We start from the raw sequence: 25,418 nt of genomic DNA, 5'->3' as shown, positions 1-25,418 counted from the left end.
GTTAAACCGTCTGTTTTTACGTTTGGTCACTACTTATTTTGGTGTACAATTTTTTGCGCAGCTTTTCGCATTTTTATTACACAATTGTGCTTTATTGTCGGGTTTCAAATCAAAATGTAAAGTTTACCCTTGGCTTATGAAGTGAGGCGATTCATAGCTATTGGTAAAGTTATTCAAGAACCTTCATTGTTACTAAGAGTGCAATGTGATCCAGAAAAATGTGCAAATGACTTGAATCTCATGATAATAGCTTAGGAGGATTTTATCTTGATTATTGTAAGAGTGAAAAAGTAACAAGTTTGAAACGAATCATTTTCTTTTTACCAACGTCTTCCTGAAAAGTGTAAACATTTGACGTGGTACTTTCTGTGATTTCCTAATTTCCCGATTTCCTAAATTTACGAGGATGTCACGTAATGTTTGCGCGCCTGATACTGAAAGGGAATTTTTTCTCAATTGTTAAATTAAACCCACTGTGGCCACAAAGTAGTATCTGTATTCTCGAATCAAGTTGTTGAGGAAAAGAGATGTCAAAAAAAATCTTTAATTATGAATTTTAGTCACAACATAAAGTTTATTAATCATTGGTGACAAATTTAGGAGGAGCGTTTTGCATTACGGTTGTGAAAATGTTGTTTTTTGACTAGCCTGGATAGAAATCATGACATGCGCGACATTCTGGGAACAGCCAAGTCAATTGAGGTCATGAAGGAAGTTTGTCAGACGTTAAAAGAGAGGGTACAGGTTTGTAATTTTACTTTGTTTTGTCAACAATTTTTGAACCTCACGATGTTACTGCAGAAATTAGACTTTATTTTCGGTTAATTGAGCAGTTTTGAAATCAATTAGAAAGAAAGACGAAACGCAGGATGAAGAAACCCAATATCGTTGGGTGAAATTTTAGATTATGAATTTATGGCTGATCGATTGAATGTCGCTATAAAGAATTGCTGTAACGAAACGTTTTGTCTCATTGTTTTGATCCATCTCGAATAAAACTTCTTTAAGTAATTAAAAGTCACAATCCCTCTGCTAAATAGGCTTGGTATTGATAAAAGCTACAGTGATGCTTGTTATCACTGGTTTCAGAGAGACATTGAAGAAAATGGCGAGCCAGATTCCTCAGAGATTCCCTATTGGCGGTGTCAACCATATATCAGGTAAGAACCTAGTTCAAGCGGACGTTTTCCAGTGGAGCGATCTTAGGCTTGAAGTCAAAGGTGGTTCAGTCTCCGAAAAGAGTGTAAAATCCGGTCACTGTATTTCACATGCAGTCTCATGGAGCCAAAAAGTTACTCACAGAGCGCACTCATTTATCTCACAATTGCAGATCAAATACCTCAGTCAAACGAACACTCGACCAGGTGAAAGAAGAAGAGGAAAGAAGTAAAGAGGTGGCAAAGCTGCGGGAGATGAGAAAAGCGTTGAAGAAACAGAAAGTTAAAGCGCGAAGAGGTAATTTGACTTTGCTTTATTTGTTTTTTTTTTTTGATGTTTTTTTTTGTTTCTTTTTTAACTGGTTTTGATGCATAGTCTCTGTATCTTAAATGTATAATTTTATTGTTGGAATTCTTAATTGATATACCATTTGTCAACAGAACGAACGTGGGACATCTGTGCAAAGTGTGAAGTAAATCCAAAGGTAGGTGTCACAGTGGCTTAACTGTGAGTCTTGCCTTTCGTTGATTAGCCGGAAACTGGTTAGCCACGTTGTTGAGAAGTTAGCCCAATAAGTACCCTAAACACGCGAATAACACTGCATTATTGACCCATCATTGGTAAAATGCGCCCCGCTTCACTTGTAAAGTTGGACTAGGTGTAAAAATTCAGCCTGCATGGTTAACGTCAGAAGGTAGTCTCTTTGCAGCCAATGTTAAGTCCTGTTTTGCATCGAAGTTTTCTTATTTCCTTACGTGCGTGACCACGTGACCAAAATAAGTCTTTAGGAGAGACGAAAAGAGGAGGGGGAGAGGGGGTGTGTTCCTATTGTGCCACTCCCTCCTCTCCCTTCACATTCTGCATCAGCTAAAATTTTATTAGTATTTTATAGTTCCCTGAAATGACATGTGCGCCGCTTCATCAGTAAATTTTGAAGCCCGTGAGCTTTGTGAAGTTCGTGGCTGTAACGATGTATAGCGCTTAAAACCTGAAACTGAGTCTTTTTCATTTCAGGGATTGAAATGTGTATTCGATTTGTGTCGGACTTGTTGTCACATCAAAGTAAATGAAGGAGTCACGGACTGTCGAGGTAATTACCAATGATCAGTGTTAAAATTTTATCGGATCGGCAAAATAAAAGTACACGATTCGTTCCGTCATTTCTGTTTCAGGACACCGAAAACGTTTAAAGAGACACGACGCTACCATTGTGAAAGAAGCTGTCAATGACCTCTCTACGAAAACCGATATTGAAACAGGAAGGGTACAGCAAACGCAGATTGTGAGCTAACATACATCTTATTGCACTTGCAAATATACTCTCCAAGTCATATGCTGGCAGACTGATGATAGAGGTTTCTTACTGCGATATACTTTCGTTGAGAATGATCTCATTGACAACTATACACGCGAGAATGACTATAGAAATTTGTATTAGTATGTAACCACCACAATGTGTTGAAATATGCTCTGTTCGCGTAAATTTGTTTCATCGATATTTCTTGGGGAGGACATTCGTGTCCAGTCCAAAATTGTAACACGGGACTTTGGTCAGCTGTTATAGGGTTCCACAACTGTAAATGCACCGAGGTATTTGCACGCGACGGAAGATAGCTGTGATTTATAGTAACTACCTTGAAAGACATTCCCATCACTCAGAGTTCTTTTTATCCTGCGCTCCAAGTTTACTTTGCAGCTTTTGTGCCAACCGTTACTCGTCAATGCTTTCTATTTCTTCTAGTTACGTATTAACCGATTTAAAATTCTCAGAAAATCTTACATTTGCTCTTGAATTACATTTTGAAAATGTGATCGAATTGTTGTTGACCTGCTTTTTGTTGTTATTTTATTTCGAATGATGAATAAATAAAGTTGTGCGGCAGATTTAAATATTAAAGTAAGCGATACTATTATCACGATACTATTTTATTTAAGAGATAATTAAATTGTAGATTGTCATCAGGATCTTGTGGATAATTGTGATAATTGGAAAGTGAACCTTTAAGGAACATGAGTTTATTGTTACATTTGCTCTTGAATTACATTTTGAAAATGTGATCGAATTGTTGTTGACCTACTTTTTGTTGTTATTTCGAATGATGAATAAATAAAGTTGTGCGGCAGATATAAATATTAAAGTAAGCGATACTATTATCACGATACTATTTTATTTAAGAGATAATTATATTGCAGATTATCATCAGGATCTTGTGGATAATTGTGATAATTGGAAAGTGAACCTTTAAGGAACATGAGCTCATTCTGTTTGATACCGGCCCTTAACAGAGATAATTTTGGATTTTCGGAAAGTGTCGTTGTCTTCTGAAAACCCGCATTCAAAGGAACGAGTAGTATTTATAGATCAAAGAGTTCGACGGCCTCGGCCTGAACCTTTTACTTCTTTTAGTTGCCAAAGTTGATCGGAGTTGTTCACGAAGCTCCATACCCCTCAAGTGATACGGCAACGGACGCGAAAATTCTCTTCTTCGAAGAAGGTCTAACGTTTCATCGTCAGAGGTATCTACCGGTTCACCTCTTGTCTTGTCGATCCCGGATATTGGCGAAGATAACGGTGTTGTCAATGAAGAAATGGCAATGTCATCGAGTGAAGAAGTCTCCTCTGGGCCACGTATACTAGAACAGTCGTCGAAGTTCATATTCATTAGAAGTAAAAACCGGATTATAAAAAGAAGCTCTTCATCTCGTTGCACTTCGTCCATTGCAAGTTTCTCGATTAAATCAGACATTCTCTCCAACATCCTCTCTTGCGCTAAGGACTTCATGATAAACAAGCTTGATGTGACACATTTTAGTTTTTGAATTGTTCTTTTTCGTGTCTCTACATCAGCCATTGTTGCCGGTCTCTCGCACTCAAATCGAACCACGTTCGCTCTTCTTTCAGCATCGTTCTCCTCTTTTAATTTGGAAATTCGCAGTTGTTTGCGTCTCGCCATATGACGAAGTCTCTGAGAGTAGACGACTACAGATGTTAATGTTAGTTTTCCATGTGGGACATTTTCCTGAGGTACTGGATGTTCAAGCAGGTCAGTGTTATTATCATTGTCATTTTCTCGTTCAGTTTCTTTATTAAACCCTAAAAGTTCACGTAGTCTTTCCAATATAAAGTCGTGCATTTCAAAGTCTTTCGACTGTTTGTCTGTATTTTCTCTGATGTCCTCATAAGAATCATTTAGAATGGCAACAAAAAAGTTGACGAAAATGAACGACATAAGAGTAAGGAAAGAAAATCCAAACAGGGGACCTAGAACTCGATTCGCTCGTCGCAGTTCTTCCAAGTCCATTTTTCCGCCGAGGCACATGACAAATTCGGAAAACACCGTTCTTTGAAACGATGAATAACGCAGCATGTACTCACCAAAAGCTAGTCTACCAAACTGAGCATACGAGAAGATAATAATGGCAAATATCACAGAGTATGACATGAGTAATCCTCTTGATAAACGAAGTGATGACATCATTATGCTGACGTGTGGATTAAACCGGATCATGCGCAGAAGTTTCACAGTTGTTGTGAAAACCGTCAGAGCTAAAACGGAATTCTCTGCGTGGTTCCAGTCAACGGCCTCCCCGAAACTTACAGAAGCAAAAGGGTTTTTCTTTACTTTTACGACACTTTTCAGAACCATTTGTGATTTTAAAACATAGAAAACTACCACCAGAAAAGAAAAAATGATTTGCAAAATCTGCACCCAATTCCATGCATTTCGGAAATAAGAACATTTCTGCTTAAAGATATTATAAACCTCTTTTAGCACAAAGAAGATTACCATGAGGATGAACAGTAACTGACAAATCAGGTAGAACCGGTGGAAACCAGTTTCCGTGCTCGTCACTAGAAGCGTGTCGATCTTTGCGAAAGGATTACCGTACCCAGTGGGGAGTACTTCGTAATGATATGTCGATATGCTGATGTATCCTGTGTTTGGATTGTAAATGGAGAATTCAAGTAACACTGCACGGGTCTGGCGGTCGACCCAGTCGTATTGTCTCAAGTTAGTAATAATTCTGTCAGCAGTGAGTTTACTATAACCTAAATCTGCTATGTATCCACCTCCGTCATAAACATGAAAGAAACCCCAGCTTGGCGAGTTCTGGATCTTTTCCTTTTTCACGTAACGCCATGGGGCCGGGCAAAGATCTGAAAAGTTAGCCCACGAAACTGAGCCTGTAAATGGCATCCATCCAGGTAGATGAAAATGAGTTCTGTCCTCTTCGTCGACGCTGTAGAAGTCATTGCAGTGCTTTACTACCTCTTGTAACTCATCCGGAATCAAGCAAGAATCTAAAACAGCAACACCAGGAAATATTAGCGACGTTGGTTGTAGTTCAACGATGGCTTCTAAAACGTTTTCTTCGAGAACGTTGTCTTCATTGGACAGTACTAGTTAATTTGAAATACGCAAGCGACATAAAAACCAGAAAATGCAAATTTCTATTTTTTTTTACTGAGAGAGCGATTTGTACTATACACCCTTACATACTTGACATACCTTTCTGTACTCTCAGCTGCCTTAAACGGGGCACTCCCAGGAGAATGGACATCTTGTCACCAATGTACTCTTGCTCTTTGACTCTCTCATCATTGTACCACTTACCAGCATAAATGCCATTCACAAACTGACGATTCAGCCAAGTCCAAAAGATCCTGGGGTCTTTGGCCTGAAGAAGAACCGAAAGAGCTCACATAATGATTTACTTCTCTTCACTTTATTCGAATGACCGTCGGTGCAGTTTGTTGCATTTGTGAGATCCAGTTTGTACGAAACCGAGTGTCCAATTGCTGACACGTGGCAATCAACCGAGGCATAAAAGGCTACTATACTTCATTAATTTTGAAACTCTGCTTAAGCACTTCATGCAAAGGAGCACCAGAATTACTCCGGTGATCTTCGTATCGAAATGTTGATGTCCTAGCATAATTATGCTTAATTTAGGTTATTTTTTTATAGGACTGAGGAGAAATCTGCACAGAGACTCAGGACTAAGCAAAGTTAGTTAAATTCCTCTTTGTTTTAGCTTTGTTGAATACTTACCAATGAATAATTGCTGAAGGTGTCTTTTAGATTCTTAGTCATGAGATATCCATGGTGACTTCTGTTACCGTAACAAACGATTGTTAGTAGCAGTAAGAACAGTAGATACACCACAAGTTCTCTACCAAAGGAATACATCTTTGCCTCCTTTTCTCTGTATTCTCTGGCTTGTTCAAGCACAGCTTCCTCCGGGATTTCAGCTGTTCTACCTTGGGTGTCACATGCAACTTCTGTTTCCAAAGAGATAATTGTGCAGTTGTCTCGTGGTTTTTAACATGACGAAAGTCAGCGTCATTACGGTTGCTAAGGAAACATGCGGCTAGAACCATGAGAAGAACTATTTTGATTGGCTGAAGAACGAACAGATCCTCAGTGAAAGAAACTAACATAGAGGACAACCACTGGTTTGCAATGTCTTTTCCCCACATTAAGCTGAAGAAAAAAGTAAAGCACGCAGATACAGACACAGTAGCAAGGCATAGAAACCAAGCAATGTACATACAGAAATGAGGACAAATGAAGTCCTTTTTGGTTTTGCCCCACGTTCGTTCTCGTGTTCTTGTCCAGAAGGAAGTATTACTTTTCGATGCAGCTTTCACGCCGCTTGTGTCCTCTTCGCAGCCTAAGGAAGAATAACTGTTGCGTCGCACAGGCTCAGGCGTATCTTCCTGCTTGGTCACAATTGTATTAGAAGGTTTTTTCGCACTATTTTTGAATAACGACGTGATGAGCAAGTTCACAGGAGTAACTATCAGAGCGCTCTCAATGCCCACCACAATCTGCCTCCAGCTGAACTTCAATGGACCAATCTGTATGGTAGGATCTTCTGTCTTTTCAGTCCTGTAGAAAAGAGCATTTGCAAGCATGGCAGACAGAAGTAGACACAAACAACATGTAGCTCGTTGCACGCGTGTGAATTTGTTCCCCGGTGGCTTGGTTACAACAGAGAGCCACAAATGTCCCTCAGAAAAACTCTCTGAGCCTCGTGAGTTAAGAAAGTGTTTAAAAGTTTTCATCTCTCGACGAGAGAGAGGTGTTAAAATCCTGTCAATTTTACCGTCTCCTTTTTCTAAAGCCAGCCAACTGTTGCTTATAAATGTCCATTTCTTCCCTGTTTGGCGGTCCTTCACAACAGCATGGCTGAAATACCAAGAAGGACTCTTTCCTGAGTTGTCATGCCAAACACGGATGTATTGCACAATGCCTAGTGACATTGGTAAATGAATAACAAATCTATCGTCGTTTCCGCGGGCCAAAATTTTCCTGGAGTTGATCATGTCCTTTTGTAATATTATGGGTTGACTCTCCGCCTCGCTTCCATGAATGACAATGGCGACATTAGCATCCGTCCCAGACTCTCTCCAGACTCCCGTTACCACGGTCAAATCGTAACCGTAAGAGGCCTCCTGGGTCAAAGTTAAATGGAACGCCGGGCCTCCCTGTGGAAAAGCATAAATAATAACGATAATTGAAAAAAATAACTTCAGGGTGTCAAAGAGAAATTCGCCTTTTCGTATGAAAGCACAAAATGTAAGTTGGAAATATGAAAAGATGATTTCATAAAGGTGAGGAGGCGTATCTTCATAATATTGCTAGGTGTTACTTCATAGATCAAATGACCCTTGCATATCGAGCAAATATTGAAGACGTAATTTAGCACAAAAAAAAATTTCGTGAGAATTAATATTTGAGACTTTGAATTCAGTTTACAAAAACAAGGAGCTACCTTAGCTTGATCTCGTTTATCGGCTTTCCTTGCGAATATGACCACAAGCAAATACAACAACAGCACAATGATTATCGCACAAAGGACAGCAATGTTTCCAGTCTGGTCGAGTCGTCCGAGTTCTGTAAACACGACATCAAAATCCAACGTGTTAGGCATCACCAGGACACCTCCTCCAAATGACGTTAAGTGGTTACACAGGCAGTGTAAGGATCCTAAATCAGATTTTGGTCCTACCTTAAATAAAAGACAAATAAACTGTAAAGATTTAAGTCAACTGCTCTTGTCCGTCATTGAAGTAGAGAAGATTACTATTCACAGCTAGGAAGATAATTTAATCAAATCTACGAAAGTGGTAACGTATTTTTAAAGACATTTGATCAGTTAAGAACACGAATCAATGAACTTCTGGACGTTCATTTAGCTCCTTCGACGAAATGTTATTAGGTACGTAAATTGCCTAAGAGATTACCAAACGTCAACCAAATAGAAAAAAGATTGTCGTATGAGAGGAAAGAAAAATGTCTGCAGCTGAATTTTTTTCAAAAACTCTTACTCTACATCCTGTCGACAACCAGTGTTCTTCTCTGCTGTCCCAAAAGACGCAACTCTCCTCCAAAATGTTCATCGAGTAATTCATGTCTGTTCTTGAGTTATAAACAGGCTTTATTGTCTTGTTCTCGGGTCTTGGAGGATCCTTAACTTCCACACACGACCTCTTCTGCCTACCACTTCCGAAGCATGATCGTTTCTTTCGTCCCTGAGGTCTAACGCTGCCTCCTTCGTATAATATACCGATGTAGTATTTACCCGCCTCACTGATTAATTCATGGTACAAGACAACATCGTAAGCTTCCTCGCTGCAACCACGCTGAGAAGCCTGAGGAGATATGGAACACGACTCATCGGGGATTCTCTTGGTTAGGTCGTATTCTGTGACAGTTGGCCGCCGACCTTGTCGCACAAACACCCTAAAGATGGTGGGTCTTTCTGGTGTGATCTGAAAACAGATTTTACTACTGATTACCCTGGCAGAATGATTTTGCTATGTGAACTTTTTATCGAAATTTCCAAGAGATGGATCAGCTTAATGCAAGTCATACTTACACGTAGCTCACTGGTTAGGGTGTTGCACTATTGATCAAAATTTGTGAACAATTTTGTGCTTTTTGCTACGTTTTAAGTATTTTATTTCTTTTTTTTTATGAATTTTTCTAAGGTTCTATCAGACTTTTCCAGCTTGGTTCATCTTCCATTTCAGAGCCTACTGTTTTTTTTTTATCTTTTGATCCCATCGAATTTATTTTTAATTCGCATGTTCAGTCGTCATGTGCATCAATTTGTCCAAAGCTCAAATAAGACCAGGACTGTGGTCAGCCAACCAACCATGCAACCGACCAATCAAGCGGCTCACGTACGTGTGTCCGAAAGATTCTGAATAAACGTTTTAGACAACATTACTTACTCGAAGCCGTAGAGCATTCCCCCCTACACCTGGTGAGTTTATTTCATGGTATTGCATTTTCCCCTCACTGCTGGGCTTCACAAAGAACGAAACTCTTTTCTCCGGAGTAAATCTCACTTTCCGTGGAATCTTGATCTCTATATCCTCTCTGCTGTCTTTGACTATTAAAGGTTCTCCTTCGTCATCTTTAAGGTTCAAACTAAGGACATGAGAATCCCTGACAACAGCTGAACTGTTATCCCAAGTGAAAGGATTAAAAGCACTCATCGTCAACTGTAAAATACACGACTATTGTGAATACATATTATTCAGCATTTACACTATGCAGTTCTGGTGCGAGATGGCGTTTACGAAAGCATTCTGAGTATGTGTAAACCCAGAGAAAATATTAAAGTAAAGTTTAAAGTTCTAGAGACGCCGCGCTTTTTGTCTTATACAGGACTAACTACATTCAAGGAAACCAATGCAAGCTTACCACGCTATCTATATATTTAGGAGTTGTCGCTTTGTCATCAATTATGGCAGCAAGAGGAAATTTAAATCCTGCCTTATCATCGTCTGTGAAGTCTGCACTGGTTCCCCTTGATCTGGAGCTCATTCGGCTTAGTTCCATGTTGATGGACTTAGTATCAATACGGCGAGGTTCTTGATCCACCGTCATCTTTGACAACAGAGCTGTTGCAACGTCATCAATGAGTTTCTCCGTATCTCTGGAGATGTTTTCACTCTGCAATATTAGATTTAAAAAATGCTTGCAGGTGCCAAGATATTACCTTAAATGGTTTAACTTGTTCCAAAATGATCTATTTGACCTTCTGATCAGGTTCTCAAGAAAACATTGTTTTCATGATGTCAGTCACATTTTTCTGGGATAGAGCGCAAACAGATTCGGTAAGTTCGAAACTAACCTTAGATCGTACGTCCGCTGGCTCCTTTGTTTGACTGACAACATTAGCTTTCTGGGCAGTGGAACGGAGAAGATTTCCGAGGCTCAGTACCAGGTTCTCTCCTCCTTCCTCAACTAAGACATATTCTGAAGCATAATCCTCTGTCGTCTTACTCGAAAGAAGTGACGTCATAGAGGTGAGTGTTTTCAGTGCAAGTTTCTGGTGAAAAGCAAAATGCGTTTTTTTGTCAAAAGTTTCGAATTATGCCCTTGCAAGTTTGATCGTCAGTTGAGGAATAGCACTGAAACGGGACCGCGTGTTTAGAATAACAAATTGAAATGTTATTACATCGATGTACTAAAGAATATATCACGTGTTGAGTAAGTGGTCATCTTCATCCAAACGATACATACTGTTAGAAAAAATTGTCTAAATTAAGTCCTAGAACATTCTAGAACAGTTCTATATAGAACAGTCTAGAACCCGAAGTCATCCAGCCGTGACCTTCTTGTGTAAGAACATTCTGGAACGTTCTCTTTCGTACGTAATTACTCAGGTTTACTCAGGTTCTTAATTTTGTTCTTTAGAGAAGTTTCTAGATCCTTGAACTTTAGTCTAGGAACAACCCTGCTCTACATTGACACTCGTAACACATACCTGAGTGTCGAATGTCACCTCGCTGGGTTCCAGTGTTGCTCGTGCAATAACTGACGTCACCTGAGTCAAAGACTGTAAATTGCCAACTTGTATCTCTGACACAGTCTTCACAACAGAATCTTTAATCTATAGGAATAAGTCAAATGGCTCTTTTAACATACTTTTGATCCTTTTTACAGATTGCTCTAACTGTTACATAATGTTACATTATGGTTTTATCGGAGATTTTCATTCTCACCAATACGTGTGATCAAGCAAATACAAGGTTCAAGCAGGATCATTTAACAAAAAAGAGGGAACGGGTTGAGGTCAGAAAGCAAAACCTTCGTTGCAAAGAAGAACTTAGAACTCCAAATAAGATTTTTTTATCCTTCAGTATTTCACGGTCGCACCGCTAATGATTATTCGCCAGTTCGTAAGGGAAGTTAATAAATGAAGGGAGTAAGTTTCTAGAGAAACTGTGGTGGTAAGTCGGTGAGAGAGTATAACAGGGTAATTAAGTATTATCAACTGAGTTGAAAACCTAAATTGGCCACCGTAAAGAGTTTAAAAGCTGGCGTTTCGAGTGTTAGCCCTTCGCCAGCTCTTCGTTAGTCCTTCGTTAGCCCCTCGTCAACCCTTCGTTAGCCCTTCGCTCTGACGAAAGGCTAACGCTCAAAACGTCAGCTTTTGAACTCTTTACGGTAGCTGATTTACGTTATCAACTCAGTTGATAATACTAAATTACACCGTAGGGGAGGTGATCCCCTTCTCCCATGAATTTATGAATTGTCGGTGATCAAATGTGTGGGTGTTAATGTATAACCTACAGCAATCTTTTCCTGGGCAGTAGTTGACTTTCTCTGTTCAGCGCTCTCTAGCACGGCATTTGCTAGTTGTGTGGCGCCACGGACATCTCCTGATTGGACTAGTTGGTTGAACCGACTGCTGTTGCCGACGGTTAGTTCGCTGAGACTCTCACCAGCGGGCGCAGGTTTAACCTGGGTAACGTTAAAGACGGTGAAGAATGAAATCTATAGCACTATCACTGAGTACTTCTTGAATTTTTTTGAGGCCAAATTGTAGGAATTTATGACGCGTAGTAATAGGAACTTAAAGCGCTAATCCCATTGATGCATTAAAATTTCAAGACACTTACAGGATACTATAAAAGTTAAAAGATAACATCAATCAGAGGCTAATTTCTCATTTTCTACAATGGGTGAAAAATGGTACGCAATTCTTGACTTTGTTTTAGTCTGTCCTTCGTTGTCTGTGGCGTACCAAAAAACAAATTTTCCAAAATATCAGAGCATTTACCTCTATTTCAAGAAGGGTGGTATTTGCAGCAGAAAAACTGTCAGACACCATTACTTCAAAATATATCTTATAATTATCTTGTTTCTTCCCCGGAGGTAGCACTGTCCTGACAAGACTTTCTGAGCCATATGAAATTACTGTGAACAGGCCATCCTCGGTTTTGTAATGGTATTGGTACGTAATTGGTTTATCTCGGTCCTACACAGAAAAAGATATGGAGAAAGAAGAATAATAAGTTCACTTTCCTCGCCTTGAAAACCGAACAGATTTAAAATTTAGGCGAAACAAAGCTTGACTTGAAATGGTCAAATTCTTGCATACATAATTAATTAGACAAATGTCATCTACTACTGTTGGAAGGTGACTCCTTTTCCTCGGACGTTCTGATCATTTCGCTTTATTTCCAATATTCTCACCTGCCAATTTCTGCATTCAAAGATAAACTTTGTTTTCAAAGCCTCTCCTTTTGTTGGTGTCACGCTGCAAGATCCATGTTGAGGTGGGGCGTTAATTCTGAACTGGTAAGTGGCATATCCTGGGGGTTCACCCTGTTGTGAAACTTCGACTTTCAATTGATAAAAGTGGCCTGGCGGTAGCTCTCCTAGTTGGTTCTTCTTTATGATGATGCCAGTGGAATTAAGATAAGTTTCTGCTTTGTCAGTCAGTTGCTTTTCATTGACCTGAACGCCACTGGAATTAACAACGTTTAATTGCCAGTGGTATTTTGCACTCTCACAAGGATCCCCACTGCACTCGGTGGTCAAACTGATTCGCGTCGACTCACTTGCAATCTTATCACAGTTGATGAGGCACCTGCAGTGGAAGAAGAGATATGGAAGCTCAGTTTGAAATTCCTTACCTTGAAACAAGACGGGTTGTTTAATTATGTACCCTGTGTCTGATGAGGTGAATGGATCTATGATAATTAAGGGGTTGTTCAGTAAGGTCACTTACAGGTGACAAGGTAAATGGTATGTTAAAGCCCATAGATGCTCACTTAGCGAAAAGAGGACTAATGTTTGGTCAAGAATAGCAAAAATAGGTGAAATAAGTTATTAAGTTAGCAGACGTGTATATCTGTTTGGTCTTTTTAAGGCCTCTTCTCATTAGCATGGCACAGTTAACATGATAACATTTGCTCTACACACACAGAGAGAGATACACAGATTCAATCGTGCGCTAATCCCTCCACGTGGTTGCTGTCGCCATGATTATTCAGCCGACCTGTTATTCAGTCACATATCTCTCTTGAGTTTGTGAGAGGAGCGTTTACACTCTCCCCGAAGAGCAGATTGATATCAAACCAAGTAACCTCTAGGCCTATGGTTCAGTGCTTTAAATTTCGTTTTGGCTGATTACTTTTAACTACCATTAATTACCTAATTATAACGTTCGGCGGGCTACCGCTGACAATCTTGATTTCTTGCACAAAGTCGTCCTCTCGGTCATCCTTCGTTACCACAAGTTTGACGTCATAGGACATATCTACAGTCATTTGAAATGTTTCTAATGTCACCACCGTTAAATTAGAAATTAGTTTCCCAACACCCGTCCCAAAACAACCGCCTCCTCCTGGGCTCGAGGAAGCTGTAATCACTGGAACCAAAGCCAGAGGGCCGGTGGGAAAAGTTTCTTCTCGTCTTTTACATAGCCACGTGAACTGCATGGAGGAGTAGTTACCAGGCTCCACGTCTGAGTCCCTAGTTGCTGATGCATCCAAAGTGATGACACTTCCCTTTCCCCGAGTGACTTTGTTTCCTCCTAATATATTGGCTATTATTGGAGATTTCGTGATGCTAAAAAATCCTAAAGTACTGCTTACTGCCGGTGGGTTACTTTCAAGGGCTGCTTTAAAATCCACAAAATAAAGGCCATAACCAAGCTGTCGCTTTTGCAAGTTCCATTCTGTAGTTTTTGAGTTCAACGTGGTTGTCGTTTCGATGATAGTGCTATTTGATTGGTCCACACTATACTTGGATAAACGCCACTCAAACAGCAGCTTTTGTGGTGGATTACAGTTTGTTTTATTCACAAATGTTTGCACGATGAAATCTTTGGAGCGAAGAATTTGAACCATCTCGTTTTCTTTCCATCTTGGAAGATTCAGTATACTAACATCAGGAAGCTGACAGGTTTCACCTTAGCATAGAAGGCAAAAGTAAGTCATGACATCGACAACAAAACTTATTGCAGTATCAATTATGAAAATAACAACAGCAGCAATAATGATATTCAATCGGTATTGACAAATTTTCAATGATTAAATCATTAAATGCAAAACAAGAACTAAACTTAATTACTTTGGCATTGGAGGTGAGAAATGAAGGATTAAAATCTACGTTAGTTGGTGCATAAGGGTAGTTGAGAATAGCGAGTGAGTTGTTTTGAAGGCCCCAACCGGCCTCCTTTTCCGAAGAAAAGCTGGGCTTTCCTTGGAAATTTTTTGGGTTTAAAACAGTGCAGTTGCCTTTTCCTGCATTTTGAGGTCTATTCCAATTTGTAATATCGTCAATTTGAACCCACATATTTCTTTTTCTTACAAATAAAGCTCCCTTTTCTCACCTTCAGCCCTCCAGAAAATTCCAATCAACTTTATGCTTCCGATTCTGCCAGTTTGGTTAAAGTTGTGCAATGCTCTTTCGACATTTGTGATGTTATTTCTGTCGTTTACAGTCAAAACAGTGGTAACTTCCACACTTCCCGGTCTGTCAAAGAAAGCGGAAAAAATATTATTGATCAGAAGAAAAAAATTCTCGTTTTGTCAACGTGTCGGTTGATGTCTTTCAAAAACTCTTTTCATTTTGAAAAAATTCAAATTTTCAGGAAATGGTTAGAAATGTTTTTATCACTGAAAGGTTTTTTAAAATTGAAGTGTTTTGATTTCTTAAGGACACTAGTAATTCTGGGAAATGGACAAAAACAATGAATTAATGAGATAAACCGATTCCTATGGTTAGTAAGTTAGAGACTCAGGTAGGTAATGAAAATATACACAAGAAACTATAATAAATCCTAAAACTGACACTTTTATCGTCACATATCACGTTAATTAATCATTGATAAAAATATGTGTTTCCATAAGTGCGGTGCTCGTCATCAGTAACACCATGATAATCATAAAGTATCTTGAAGTCATCCTTAGATCCGTTCTCGGTAATATTTTTAGGTAAAATATTGTGAAGATGTTGCTATATTCAATTGAGCGCATATAGGCCATGTGAAAGAGAGTAGATGCTTACCTTATAAATAATAGAGTTACATCTGTGACACTATATTGTCCGAGTTCCGCAGTGAACTGCAAAGAAGAAAGAAAAGCTGGTTATCCTGCTGTCAATCATACCAAAAACATTACAATAAATGTATTCAAGTCTGTCCACAAGTGAACCGGGAAGGCATGACACGTGCCATCTCACTGATTTCTTTCAAACTTTCACAGTTTATGATGGTCACTAAGTTTTTCGAGAATTCAGAGTGGTTCGGGCTCCCGGCTCATCCCTGGGTTATAAGAGCCCCTGCATCAAATCCCTGGGGTAAAAGGCCGTTGTGTTCTGGCGTTTATCCCGAAATCGGGGGTACTTGCAACACTTCCTTCCAAAAATTGCAAACTCCTCAACGCATTACAGCCAAAGTCCCTCGCAAACTGATTTAACTAACTCAGAATAGCCTCCTTAGAGGAAAGTTACGATAGACTTCTCTACTCTACCCTTCATGGTTAAATGTAACAGGAACAACTGTCCTGTAATGTACCCAAAATTCGATGGATTCCTTTTCAAAGTTTCTCACAGAAAAAAAAATTATGCTGCATTAAGTAAAATTACGATAGGCATATAAAGCGTTTCATTTGTGTCATAAACATTTGGCAAACGTCGCTGTCAACTGACGACGTCCATTACTCAATTTGACATCTGTGAGGGAAATAATAAAACAAAAGTGAAGCGAGGAATCCCAGCGTGAAACCCTATTGATATGTTTTTACTTTACATCACGTTACATGATGAAGGGGTTGCCTTACCTCGGTAATAAGCTCCGTCTCGAAGTTTATATACACTTCCGAGTCTTTGTTCAGGAGATTGAGGTCGAAATTGTACTGTTCCCTCCGAAAGGCAAATCGCACGCCTGCTGTGGAGCGGAGATAAACCAGCAATTTTCATATGCGCGTGTTTCACCGATAATGGCTCATGACATACGGTTGAAATCAGCGCATTGAAATTCGAAACGCGAACGTGCCCACTTCTTATCATGATATCAGTTTATCACACCCGTGAAACTTTCTCCTAAGTTTTAAATGCTATGATGCTATCATTTGTCCCTTTTGGAAGCCTTCGCTAGTCTACTTTATAAATAGAAACGTTGCCATAGGGGGACTTCCGCGCGACATTTTGCTAGGAAAAGTGTTTCCCTTGCCCTGGATCTTTCTTTCTGTAAAACCGGACAGAAACGTAAGTACTGATAACTTTCTGAAGGAGACACCTCTCTCAATACGGTCCTAGTAGTTGCCAACTTCGCAAAAAAGGTCATAAGCCGTTTTACAAAGCTATTTAATGGTGCTCCTAAAATCTTAATGACCACTGTCTCAGCACGATAGAATCTGCAAGTAAAAAAACATGACTTCATCATCGGCTGTGTAGTAAGACCTTGAATCAGTTTAATTATGAGAGTATTATCGGCTGCGAGAATGAATTGATTTTTAAGTCACTCGGATACCTAGCTGAATAGTAAATAAATATGAAACAAATCATAGGTCGACACCTGTGTCTGATGGAGAAGAGTTAGTCATCGGTTGTGGTGCCAAAGTTGGTATCGGCGTTGAGGTCACTTGAGGTGTTGCACTTGCAATTAGTTTTGTTTGTTCTTCTGAGGGTTTTTGTACCACTTGAGTTGTAGCTGTGGGTTGAACGGTTAAATTTTGTTGAAGACGTAATGTCGTCGGTTGCACAGATGAATTTCCTTGTGGATTCAAAGTTGGTATCGGCGATGAAGTCACTTGAGTTGTTGCATTTTCTGTTAGTTTTGTTTGTTCTTCTGAGGGTTTTTGAACCACTTCACTTGTAGCTGTGGGTTGAACGGTTAAATTGTGTTGAAGACGTAATGTCGTCGGTTGTACAGATAAATTTGCTTGTGGGTCCAAACTTGGTATCGGCGATGAAGTCACTTGAGTTGTTGTGTTTGCACTTAGTTTTGTTTGTTCTTCTGAGGGTTTTTGAACCACTTCACTTGTAGCTGTGGGTTGAACGGTTACATTGTGTTGAAGACGTTGTGTTGTCACTTGTTCGGATGAATTTGCCTGTGGATCTAAAGTTGGTATCGGAAATGAAGTCACTTGAGGTGTTGCACTTGCAGTTAATTTTGTTTGTTCTTCTGAGGGTTTTTGTACCACTTGAGTTGTAGCTGTGGGTTCAACAGTTAAATTGTGTTGAAGACGTAATGACGTCGGTTGTACAGATAAATTTGCTTGTGGGTCCAAACGTGGTATCGGCGATGAAGTCACTTGAGTTGTTGCATTTGCAGTTAGTTTTGTTTGTTCTTCTGAGGGTTTTTGTACCACTTGAGTTGTAGCTGTGGGTATAACGGTTACATTGTGTTGAAGACGTTGTGTTATCACTTGTACGGATGAATTTGCCTGTGGATCCAAACTTGGTATCGGCGATGAAGTCAGTTGAGTTGTTGCACTTGCAGTTAGTTTTGTTTGTTCTTCTGAGAGTTTTGGAACCACTTCACTTGTAGCTGTGGTTTCAACGGTTAAATTGTGTTGAAGACGTAATGTCGTCGGTTGTACAGATAAATTTGCCTGTGGATCCAAACTTGGTATCGGCGATGAGGTCAGTTGAGTTGTTGCGTTTGTAGTTAGTTTTGTTTGTTCTTCTGAGGGTTTTTGAATCCCTTCAGTTGTAGCAGTGGGTTGAACGTTTACATTGTGTTGAAGACGTTGTGTTGTTGGTTGTGCAGAATAATTTGCTTGTGGATCCAAAGTTGGTATCGCCGATGAAATCACTTGACTTGTCGCACTTGCAGTTAGTTTTGATTGTTCTTCTGAGGGACTTTGTACCACTTGAGTTGTAGCTGTGGGTTCAACGGTTAAATTGTGTTGAAGACGTAATGTCGTCGGTTGTACGAATGAATTTGCTTGTGGATCCAAAGTTGGTATCGACGATGAAGTCACTTGAGGTGTTGCACTTGCAGTTAGTTTTGTTTGCTCTTCTGAGGGACTTTGTACCACTTCAGTTGAAGCTGTGGGTTGAACGGTTAAATTGTGTTGAAGACGTAATGTCGTTGGTTGTACGAATGAATTTGACTGTGGATCCAAAGTTGGCATTTGCGTTGAATTCACGTGGAGCATTGGCTCCTGGTTGGATTTAGACGACGAAACTGATTTAGATTCAATCTCATTCTGAGGGGAAGTCTGATGAAATTCCTTCGATAAGAAAATTACAAAGATGATAACATATTGGACTGATTTGATTTTAGGAACCATTATTTCTTTATGCTGAAGGTGACCAGTACACTGAGCTTGAACTCTCTGAAACGCAAAATACATAAATTAGAGTTAAAAAGAAAGTTTTTATTACCCACGCAATGACATCATAAATAAATAATGAGAATAGAAGGCATTTGCAGTAAAGGTTATTGTGGACCTTCAAATGTGTGTTACGGAGAATGGATAATACGCACTCCGCTTTTTATAGAACCCTGAAAAGCACGTTAACCGTGAAACGGCCAAATACTTTATCGTTAATAGGAAACTAGTGGACAAAAGGGAACTTGCAAATTTTTGTATTATTTACCCTGCTGGTGAATGAGAGAATTATTGGTAAACACAATGTGAATTCTAAGTTATGGGCTTAATAATTTAACTTACTTATCTGTAAAAAACTGCCCTGACACGTTTTAAAAACACAGTACGCCTCGTTCAAAGAAACCACTTTTCAAAGACAGAAAGCCTCCCGTTTATCTTATTTCCCTCTACAATTAATTTTTTTGAATAATGACGATAAAATCTCTAATTTAATGGCAGATCTCGCCCCGAGTTTGCAGTGTCAACCAATAACTCACCCGCTATTAAGTCATTTCACCAAATTAGGGCATCGGAACGCGCCAAAACTCATCCGCTTAGACTATCAAATAAGTTGTATTTGCTATTCATTAACATTTCAGCGTCTTTACTTCGCTGCTTGACAACATCAGAAAAGAAAACGTTTTCAAACAGTCTTACTATATAGGGTCATGTAGAGATTTGTCTTAAAAGACACGAGAAAGGAAGAAATAGGATCATGACATTTTTCAAAATACTATACGAAGCAGTTGTCACGTTACATGATGAATGCTTTTCTAATTCTGTTGTTTTACCGGCTTTTATTTGCCCAGCTTCGTGTAATTAAGGACGGTCAAATTGATAATTACAGACATTCTATTTGGCGTTTACTCAGAGGAAAGGCATCACAACTGTTTTGCAAGGGAAGTAATGTTAATGAACACCGCCTTATTGTCAGTCTTATCACTTGTTTGCTAAGTTGATGGAGTAAACTGACTTTAGGCAGCGCCACTTTTCCAAGAGAGTCAATTTTCGTTGATTCATCAAAACAGCATGTGTGTGCGCAAAAAAGCAATTATCGATTTTATTGAAGCCTAAAAACCTGACGTTGCCGGATTGATAAAACATACCACTGTGCAACTTAATTTTTCGATTACCAACGCCACGTTTACGAGTATACCATCGACGTCAGAAAGTCCGATAGACTTGAATTTTTCGCCGACGATAAATCATCCGCGTAAAGTGAGAACATATTAGAATTATTGGCAAGGAAGTTTGCTAACGGATGATGTCTTAACTTGGGCGGTTTAAGACATTCTGAAAAATTGTAGAATCAACAAGCTTTCTTTTTCTGGCAAATAATGCCATAATTTTACTGACTATAAAGGTTGTATTCCTTGAGACAGAAGTAGATTACAATAAAAAATATTACGTATTGTGCCTGTTGTGTTACTACATCTCATGCTGCTGGAGGAAAAACAGTCTGAAATGTGTTTGTATTGTTATAATTACCTAAGGTAATGGAAAGTTCTCTGACTGGCGCATCTCAGCGAATAAATTTCACCTGCCATTACTCACCTCAATTTCAAAGAGGAGTGAAACAGTCAGGTAAGGAGACACACTGAGATCGCTTACTTGCATAAGAATTAAAAAAGAGAAGATTTCTAGCCGTGTGTCTGCGGTGCTTTACAACACTCTGAATTTCTTTCTATCATGTTTCTATTCTGTTTTTAGATGAAGAAGCCAAAAGTATTTTGTTAACATCATTGTGAGGCTATAACGAATTTCTCAGTATCAATTTTTGTCGTTAGTTTCAAACTGTATCGTTCCTTAAAAATGTGAAAATGCTTTGCACACAAACCGCCATAAAGACTTAAAAAAGGATAAGGAAGTAACTTGAAACTGCGAAACCTAAGATCACAACTGAGATAAAGCGGCAAGAATTTATAGAAAATACTTTAGCTTATTCGCAGAGAGCATCCGCTTTTGCTTGCTTTGATATTCCAATTAAACAAGCCCCAGAAAGCTTCATCAGTTTGTTGAGTCAGCTGAGGAACGCTCCCGTCCAAATATAATACATGAATTTTGCGAATGGTGAATGAAAAGCTTTCAGAACTTTTTCCTTCGACAAAACTGATTTCGAAATGACTCAAAACCACAAAACGATACGTATAATTTCTATTGTAACAAGTACATGGATTCTAACTTTTTCTCTAGATTTGTGTTTGTGTATATCTTTATTGCCATCTACCATTTACATGTTATTGCGTTTTTGATCATCTTGACATGAAAATTACCGATGAAGAGAGCTTAACTAGTAAATCTGATTAATAACAAAAACCTAAATAACGTGACAAGCGCGTATGAAAAAATCTACAAGGTCTTGTCAATAAATGTAGTAATTTTTTATTTTAGATCGAAGATATTAATAAACACCCATAATTGAACTGCAAGATAGAAATGTAAAATTTACTGATAATCCTTATCAAAGAAGGCAAGATGTATCATATTTTCTGCTCATACGCTGTTTATTTCAATGTACTGAACTTGCCAGGTTGCATATAAACCTAAACTTCTAAACAGCAGTCTTACTATGCTTATATCAGTGTTCTGCTCTCGAGTAATTAATCAGAGACTTCTATTTTGGAACTGTTTGCAAATTTTGAAGAGTACACAACAAAAATTATAAAATGAAAGCGTCGGGAAATTTTAATAACAAAGAGTTTGTTAATCGATATCATTAAGATTTGTAACAAAACGTTACGACAGGAGAAGTGTTTTGGCAAAAAAACAATTCACGATACAAAGTGTAATCATTAGCGTTAAAATTTAAACATATTTTTATTTATAATAACAATCGATTAACTTTTGATGGTGATGAAAGGAATAGAATAAATGGCGTCGGTTCGTTGTTCTTTCGTGACAGGATCCTTAGGTTTGGCGAAAATATGCCCCAAAGTCTGAAAAAAAAAAAAAAAAAAAAAACCTTTTCAGACTTTGGGGCATATTTTCGCCAAACCTAAGGATCCTGTCACGAAAGAACAACGAACCGACGCCATTTATTCTATTCCTTGCAATGACTCCGACAACGAATACATCTGACAGACCAAACGCCAGTTTGGTACACGGTTAAAAGAGCACCAAAAAGCGGTTTTTCTTTGCAAAAAGGAAAATTCAGCTTTATCGGAGCATACTTGCCTAACCAACCATACAATTGGGTGGGATAATTCTAAAATTATCACCACTAATCGGCGTTAGCACCAGCGCCTTTGTTTGGAGGCTTGGCATATTAACTCCGCCCACGCTCCTTTAAATCGTGACGATGGCGGTTTGCTTCCTGACGCCTATTTACACCTCGTCAGAAAAAAGGCCACTATTTAGTGATCATATAAAAGGACCTCTTGTTGCAGCATTTAGATCACCCCTGATGAAGGCACTAGACAGGAGTGTCGAAACGTTGGGTCTATGAATTGTAACTTCTTCGGTTACATTCATTAAATCTGCAAACCAGTGTAGCATCAAACTATGTCTGATTGTCCACCTGGTTGCTGTGTGAACTTTAATATATTAAATTTCAATAAGTTAGCTAATGGCCTTGATTAATTGGCATGCTGATAATTTTCGTGCAATCAATCTTAGTATTTATATATCATCATTTCATTCCCTTAAATGACAACTTTCTCTTTTTTGCTCCGTTCACGAACCTTTTTCCTTTCCATTTCACAGTCAAAAATCTGGCAAAAAAAGAAAAGTGCTTCTACAAACAATGACAAGTTCAATGGATCGAATATTCGAAGTGTTGTGACAAAGTGATTTTAATGAACTTTCTCTCATTGGGGTAATGTGTGAATTTGGTAAAATTCTATAAGTGACCCTTACTGTGGTTACAGTTCACGGTGGTTCATGTCACTGGACGACTTTTGTGATCTGGCAGTGCAAGCTGCTTGTAATCTTGGAAGCCATAACCGTTATAAGGTTCGTGTAAACTGGCGGGATTGGTGGTGCGTATCGTATCGATATTAAAAGAAGAATATTTGATCGATGGGGTTTTGGTCCGAATCTAAAAAAGTTACCCACGAAAGGGTAAAAACGCAAAGCCTATCCCAAAAAAAGAATTAGTATTCCGTAAAAAAGAAAGGATTTGAAGTTAATTATTTTACTTGCATCATTTTTGAAACACCGCCATCAAGAAAAAGATTTGGACTGTATAAAGCAAAACTGCCAGTTTTGGAGATTCAAACAAATAATGGTAAACTATGCGTTTATTTTACTTACTTTTACGCCTTGACTTTCACTAGAGACTGTCTTGTTGTAAGAAACATTCTTCTTCCACCGACACCGCAAAGCAGAGTATCAACGATATACAGTTAGTAGCTGTACGAGGGAATCCCATCTAAATATATGAGGCTGGACGGTCAATGCTTATGTACCCGAAAAGATAATAAAATCATGGATTTGCCTTACCTTGATGAATATGTTATCGATCTTTAAATTACCAAGTGTGATAAATATCACACAGCAGCTTTTGTCACCGCGGTCACAACTACATAACAGATCAATTACTTAATAGGATACGAATAATGAATTCTGACTTGAGTCACTTGAAACAATAATTATTGTAGAGAATTTAAATGATGAAAGTCGTGCCAAAAGCAAAATTTCCACCTGTTTTTGAAGAGAACAAAATAGGGAATTAAAAATGGAAACCCCCGAAATGCTTCCATAGCGACATAGAAATAAGAAATTACCTTGGATCGATGTGTACTGAGGGAATCTTAAAAATTTTTAAAGAAAAAAGTTAAGCCGACGGTGCTTCATATTGTTGTTAGAATCTACCCACAGACGCTTATGACTCAAACGTTTTTCCTATGGAAGCTCAAAGGAAAAATTATTTGTCAACATGGAAAACAGAAATTAAGAAAAAGAAATTACACAACATGTACCTTTAATTTAGATTCATATTCGTGTCTCGGGAAATTAAGGACACTTTTCCCTCTTGTAAGTTGTCTGTTATATCAAAATTTATTTCAATGACTGTGAATGCATTTTATGAATGTCATATCGTTTATTCGTCACTTCCCAGGTTTATTACGAACCAGAAAATGACCAGCTCCCAGTTGGCTTGTTGGCTCAGTTGGCAGAGCACTGCACCGGTATCGCAGAGGTCATGGGTTCAACTCCTGAATAAGCCTTAGCTTTTTTCTTTCTTTGTTTTCACTACTGCTTCAGTGGTATGTCCATGACTGCGAAAATCACTCTCATCCTTAAAATTTGTTTCATTACAAATTATCTGGCATGGAACATAACATGTAGTAGTGAGGGGAGGGTCGCACTTTTGTCAGTCATCGAAAGGTGGGGGGTCAGGACTTTTTTTTTATTAAAACGCAAGGGAGGGCCAACATTTTTTTTTGTTAAGAAAAAAATACCAAATGTGAAATAATACGTTCCTTTATTTCTACCGTGCGAAGGGAGACAATGGCTGCGAAGTTAATGACGCAAGTAACTAACACGCAACTGACGTGTTAAAAGGCCAGTGCTTTTGTTTTAGCGTGTGAGCGTGCCTGTGCGTGCGTTCACCTAATTCTCCGAAATCCCGTGGGTCACATTTGGTCACTGCTTATTTTGATGTACAATTTTTGCGCGGCTTTTTGCCTTTTAGTTAATTTTTTCATTTTTATTGTATCTTAACATTGTATTTTATCGTATTGTATTGTATTTTATTTTTATCTGAAGTTTTTTCGTGGCTTTTTAAGTAAGGTCATTCATAGCTCTTGGTAATTATTCAAGAACCTTCATTGTTACTAAGAATGCGGTGTAAACTTGAATCTCATGATAATAGCTTAGGAGGTTTTTTTTTTCAATTATTGTGGGTGTGAAAAAGTAATAAGTTTGAAAGGAATTATTTTCTTTTGATCAACGTCTTCCTGAAAACTGTAAACGTTTCACGTGGTACTCTCTTTGTGATTTCCTAATTTCCTGATTTCCAAAATTTACGAGGATGTCACGTTATGTTTGCACGCCTGATACTGAGAGGGAAATTTTTCTTAATTGTTAAATTAAACCCCCTGTGGCCACAGAGTGGTATCTGTATTCTCGAATCAAGTTGTTGAGAAAAAGAGTGTGTCAAGGAAATCTGTGATTATGAATTTTAATCATGACATAAAGTTTATTAATTATTGATGACAAATTTAGGAGGAGTGTTTTGCATTACGGCTGTGAAAATGTTGTTTTTTTAATGGTCTGGATAGAAATCATGGCATGCGCGACATTCTGGGAACAGCCAAGTCAATTGAGGTCATGAAGGAAGTTTGTCAGACGTTAAAAGAGAGGGTATAGGTTTTTAAATGTACTTTTATTTGCCAACAATTTTCGAACCTCACAATGTTACTGCGGAAATTTGACTCTATTTTTAGTTAATCGAGCAGTTTTGAAATCAGTTGGAAAGAAAGACGAAATGCAGGTTGAAGAAACCCAATACCCTTTGGCGAAATTTTATATTATGAATTGATGGCTGATCGATTGAATGTCGCCACTGTGTTGGTTTTTCAAGAAGCTAACATTACAAGCATCTTCCGCTTGCTGTAAAGAAACGTTTTATCCCGTTGTTTTGATCCATCTCGAATAAAATTTCTTTAGTTTATTA

At 38.6% G+C, this 25,418-nt stretch overlaps 2 protein-coding genes across 2 annotated transcripts in view; one reads left to right on the top strand and one right to left on the bottom strand.

The window, feature by feature from the left end:
• The window catches only part of LOC113671443 (tRNA-dihydrouridine(16/17) synthase [NAD(P)(+)]-like), a 28,204-nt gene extending 24,915 nt beyond the window's left edge, over positions 1 to 3,289 (top strand). Inside the window, exons 8-13 of the mRNA XM_027187640.2 lie at positions 648 to 744; positions 1,090 to 1,160; positions 1,331 to 1,455; positions 1,599 to 1,642; positions 2,173 to 2,248; positions 2,331 to 3,289. Coding sequence (XP_027043441.2) covers positions 648 to 744; positions 1,090 to 1,160; positions 1,331 to 1,455; positions 1,599 to 1,642; positions 2,173 to 2,248; positions 2,331 to 2,449 — 532 coding nt within the window. The 3' untranslated portion in view covers positions 2,450 to 3,289. The remainder of the gene's footprint in view (positions 1 to 647; positions 745 to 1,089; positions 1,161 to 1,330; positions 1,456 to 1,598; positions 1,643 to 2,172; positions 2,249 to 2,330) is intronic.
• LOC113680457 (polycystin-1-like protein 2) lies at positions 3,161 to 20,027 on the bottom strand. Its single transcript, XM_089185800.1, is given in 19 exon segments — positions 3,161 to 5,461; positions 5,670 to 5,838; positions 6,213 to 6,464; positions 6,467 to 7,651; positions 7,939 to 8,175; positions 8,495 to 8,938; positions 9,404 to 9,676; positions 9,879 to 10,130; positions 10,312 to 10,509; positions 10,948 to 11,073; positions 11,757 to 11,927; positions 12,247 to 12,444; positions 12,663 to 13,059; positions 13,626 to 14,385; positions 14,809 to 14,951; positions 15,486 to 15,541; positions 16,259 to 16,381; positions 16,994 to 18,763; positions 19,956 to 20,027. Coding segments are annotated over 19 exon segments (8,793 nt in total). The 3' UTR covers positions 3,161 to 3,494.
• Between the last annotated feature and the right edge of the window lie 5,391 nt (positions 20,028 to 25,418).

This window comes from Pocillopora damicornis, chromosome 10 (genome assembly GCF_964200805.1).
Source record: "Pocillopora damicornis chromosome 10, jaPocDami1.2, whole genome shotgun sequence".
Classification (NCBI taxonomy): Eukaryota; Metazoa; Cnidaria; class Anthozoa; order Scleractinia; family Pocilloporidae; genus Pocillopora; species Pocillopora damicornis.
The sequence above is the reverse complement of the archived record's forward strand: the minus strand, read 5'-3'. Positions and strand labels throughout refer to the sequence as shown.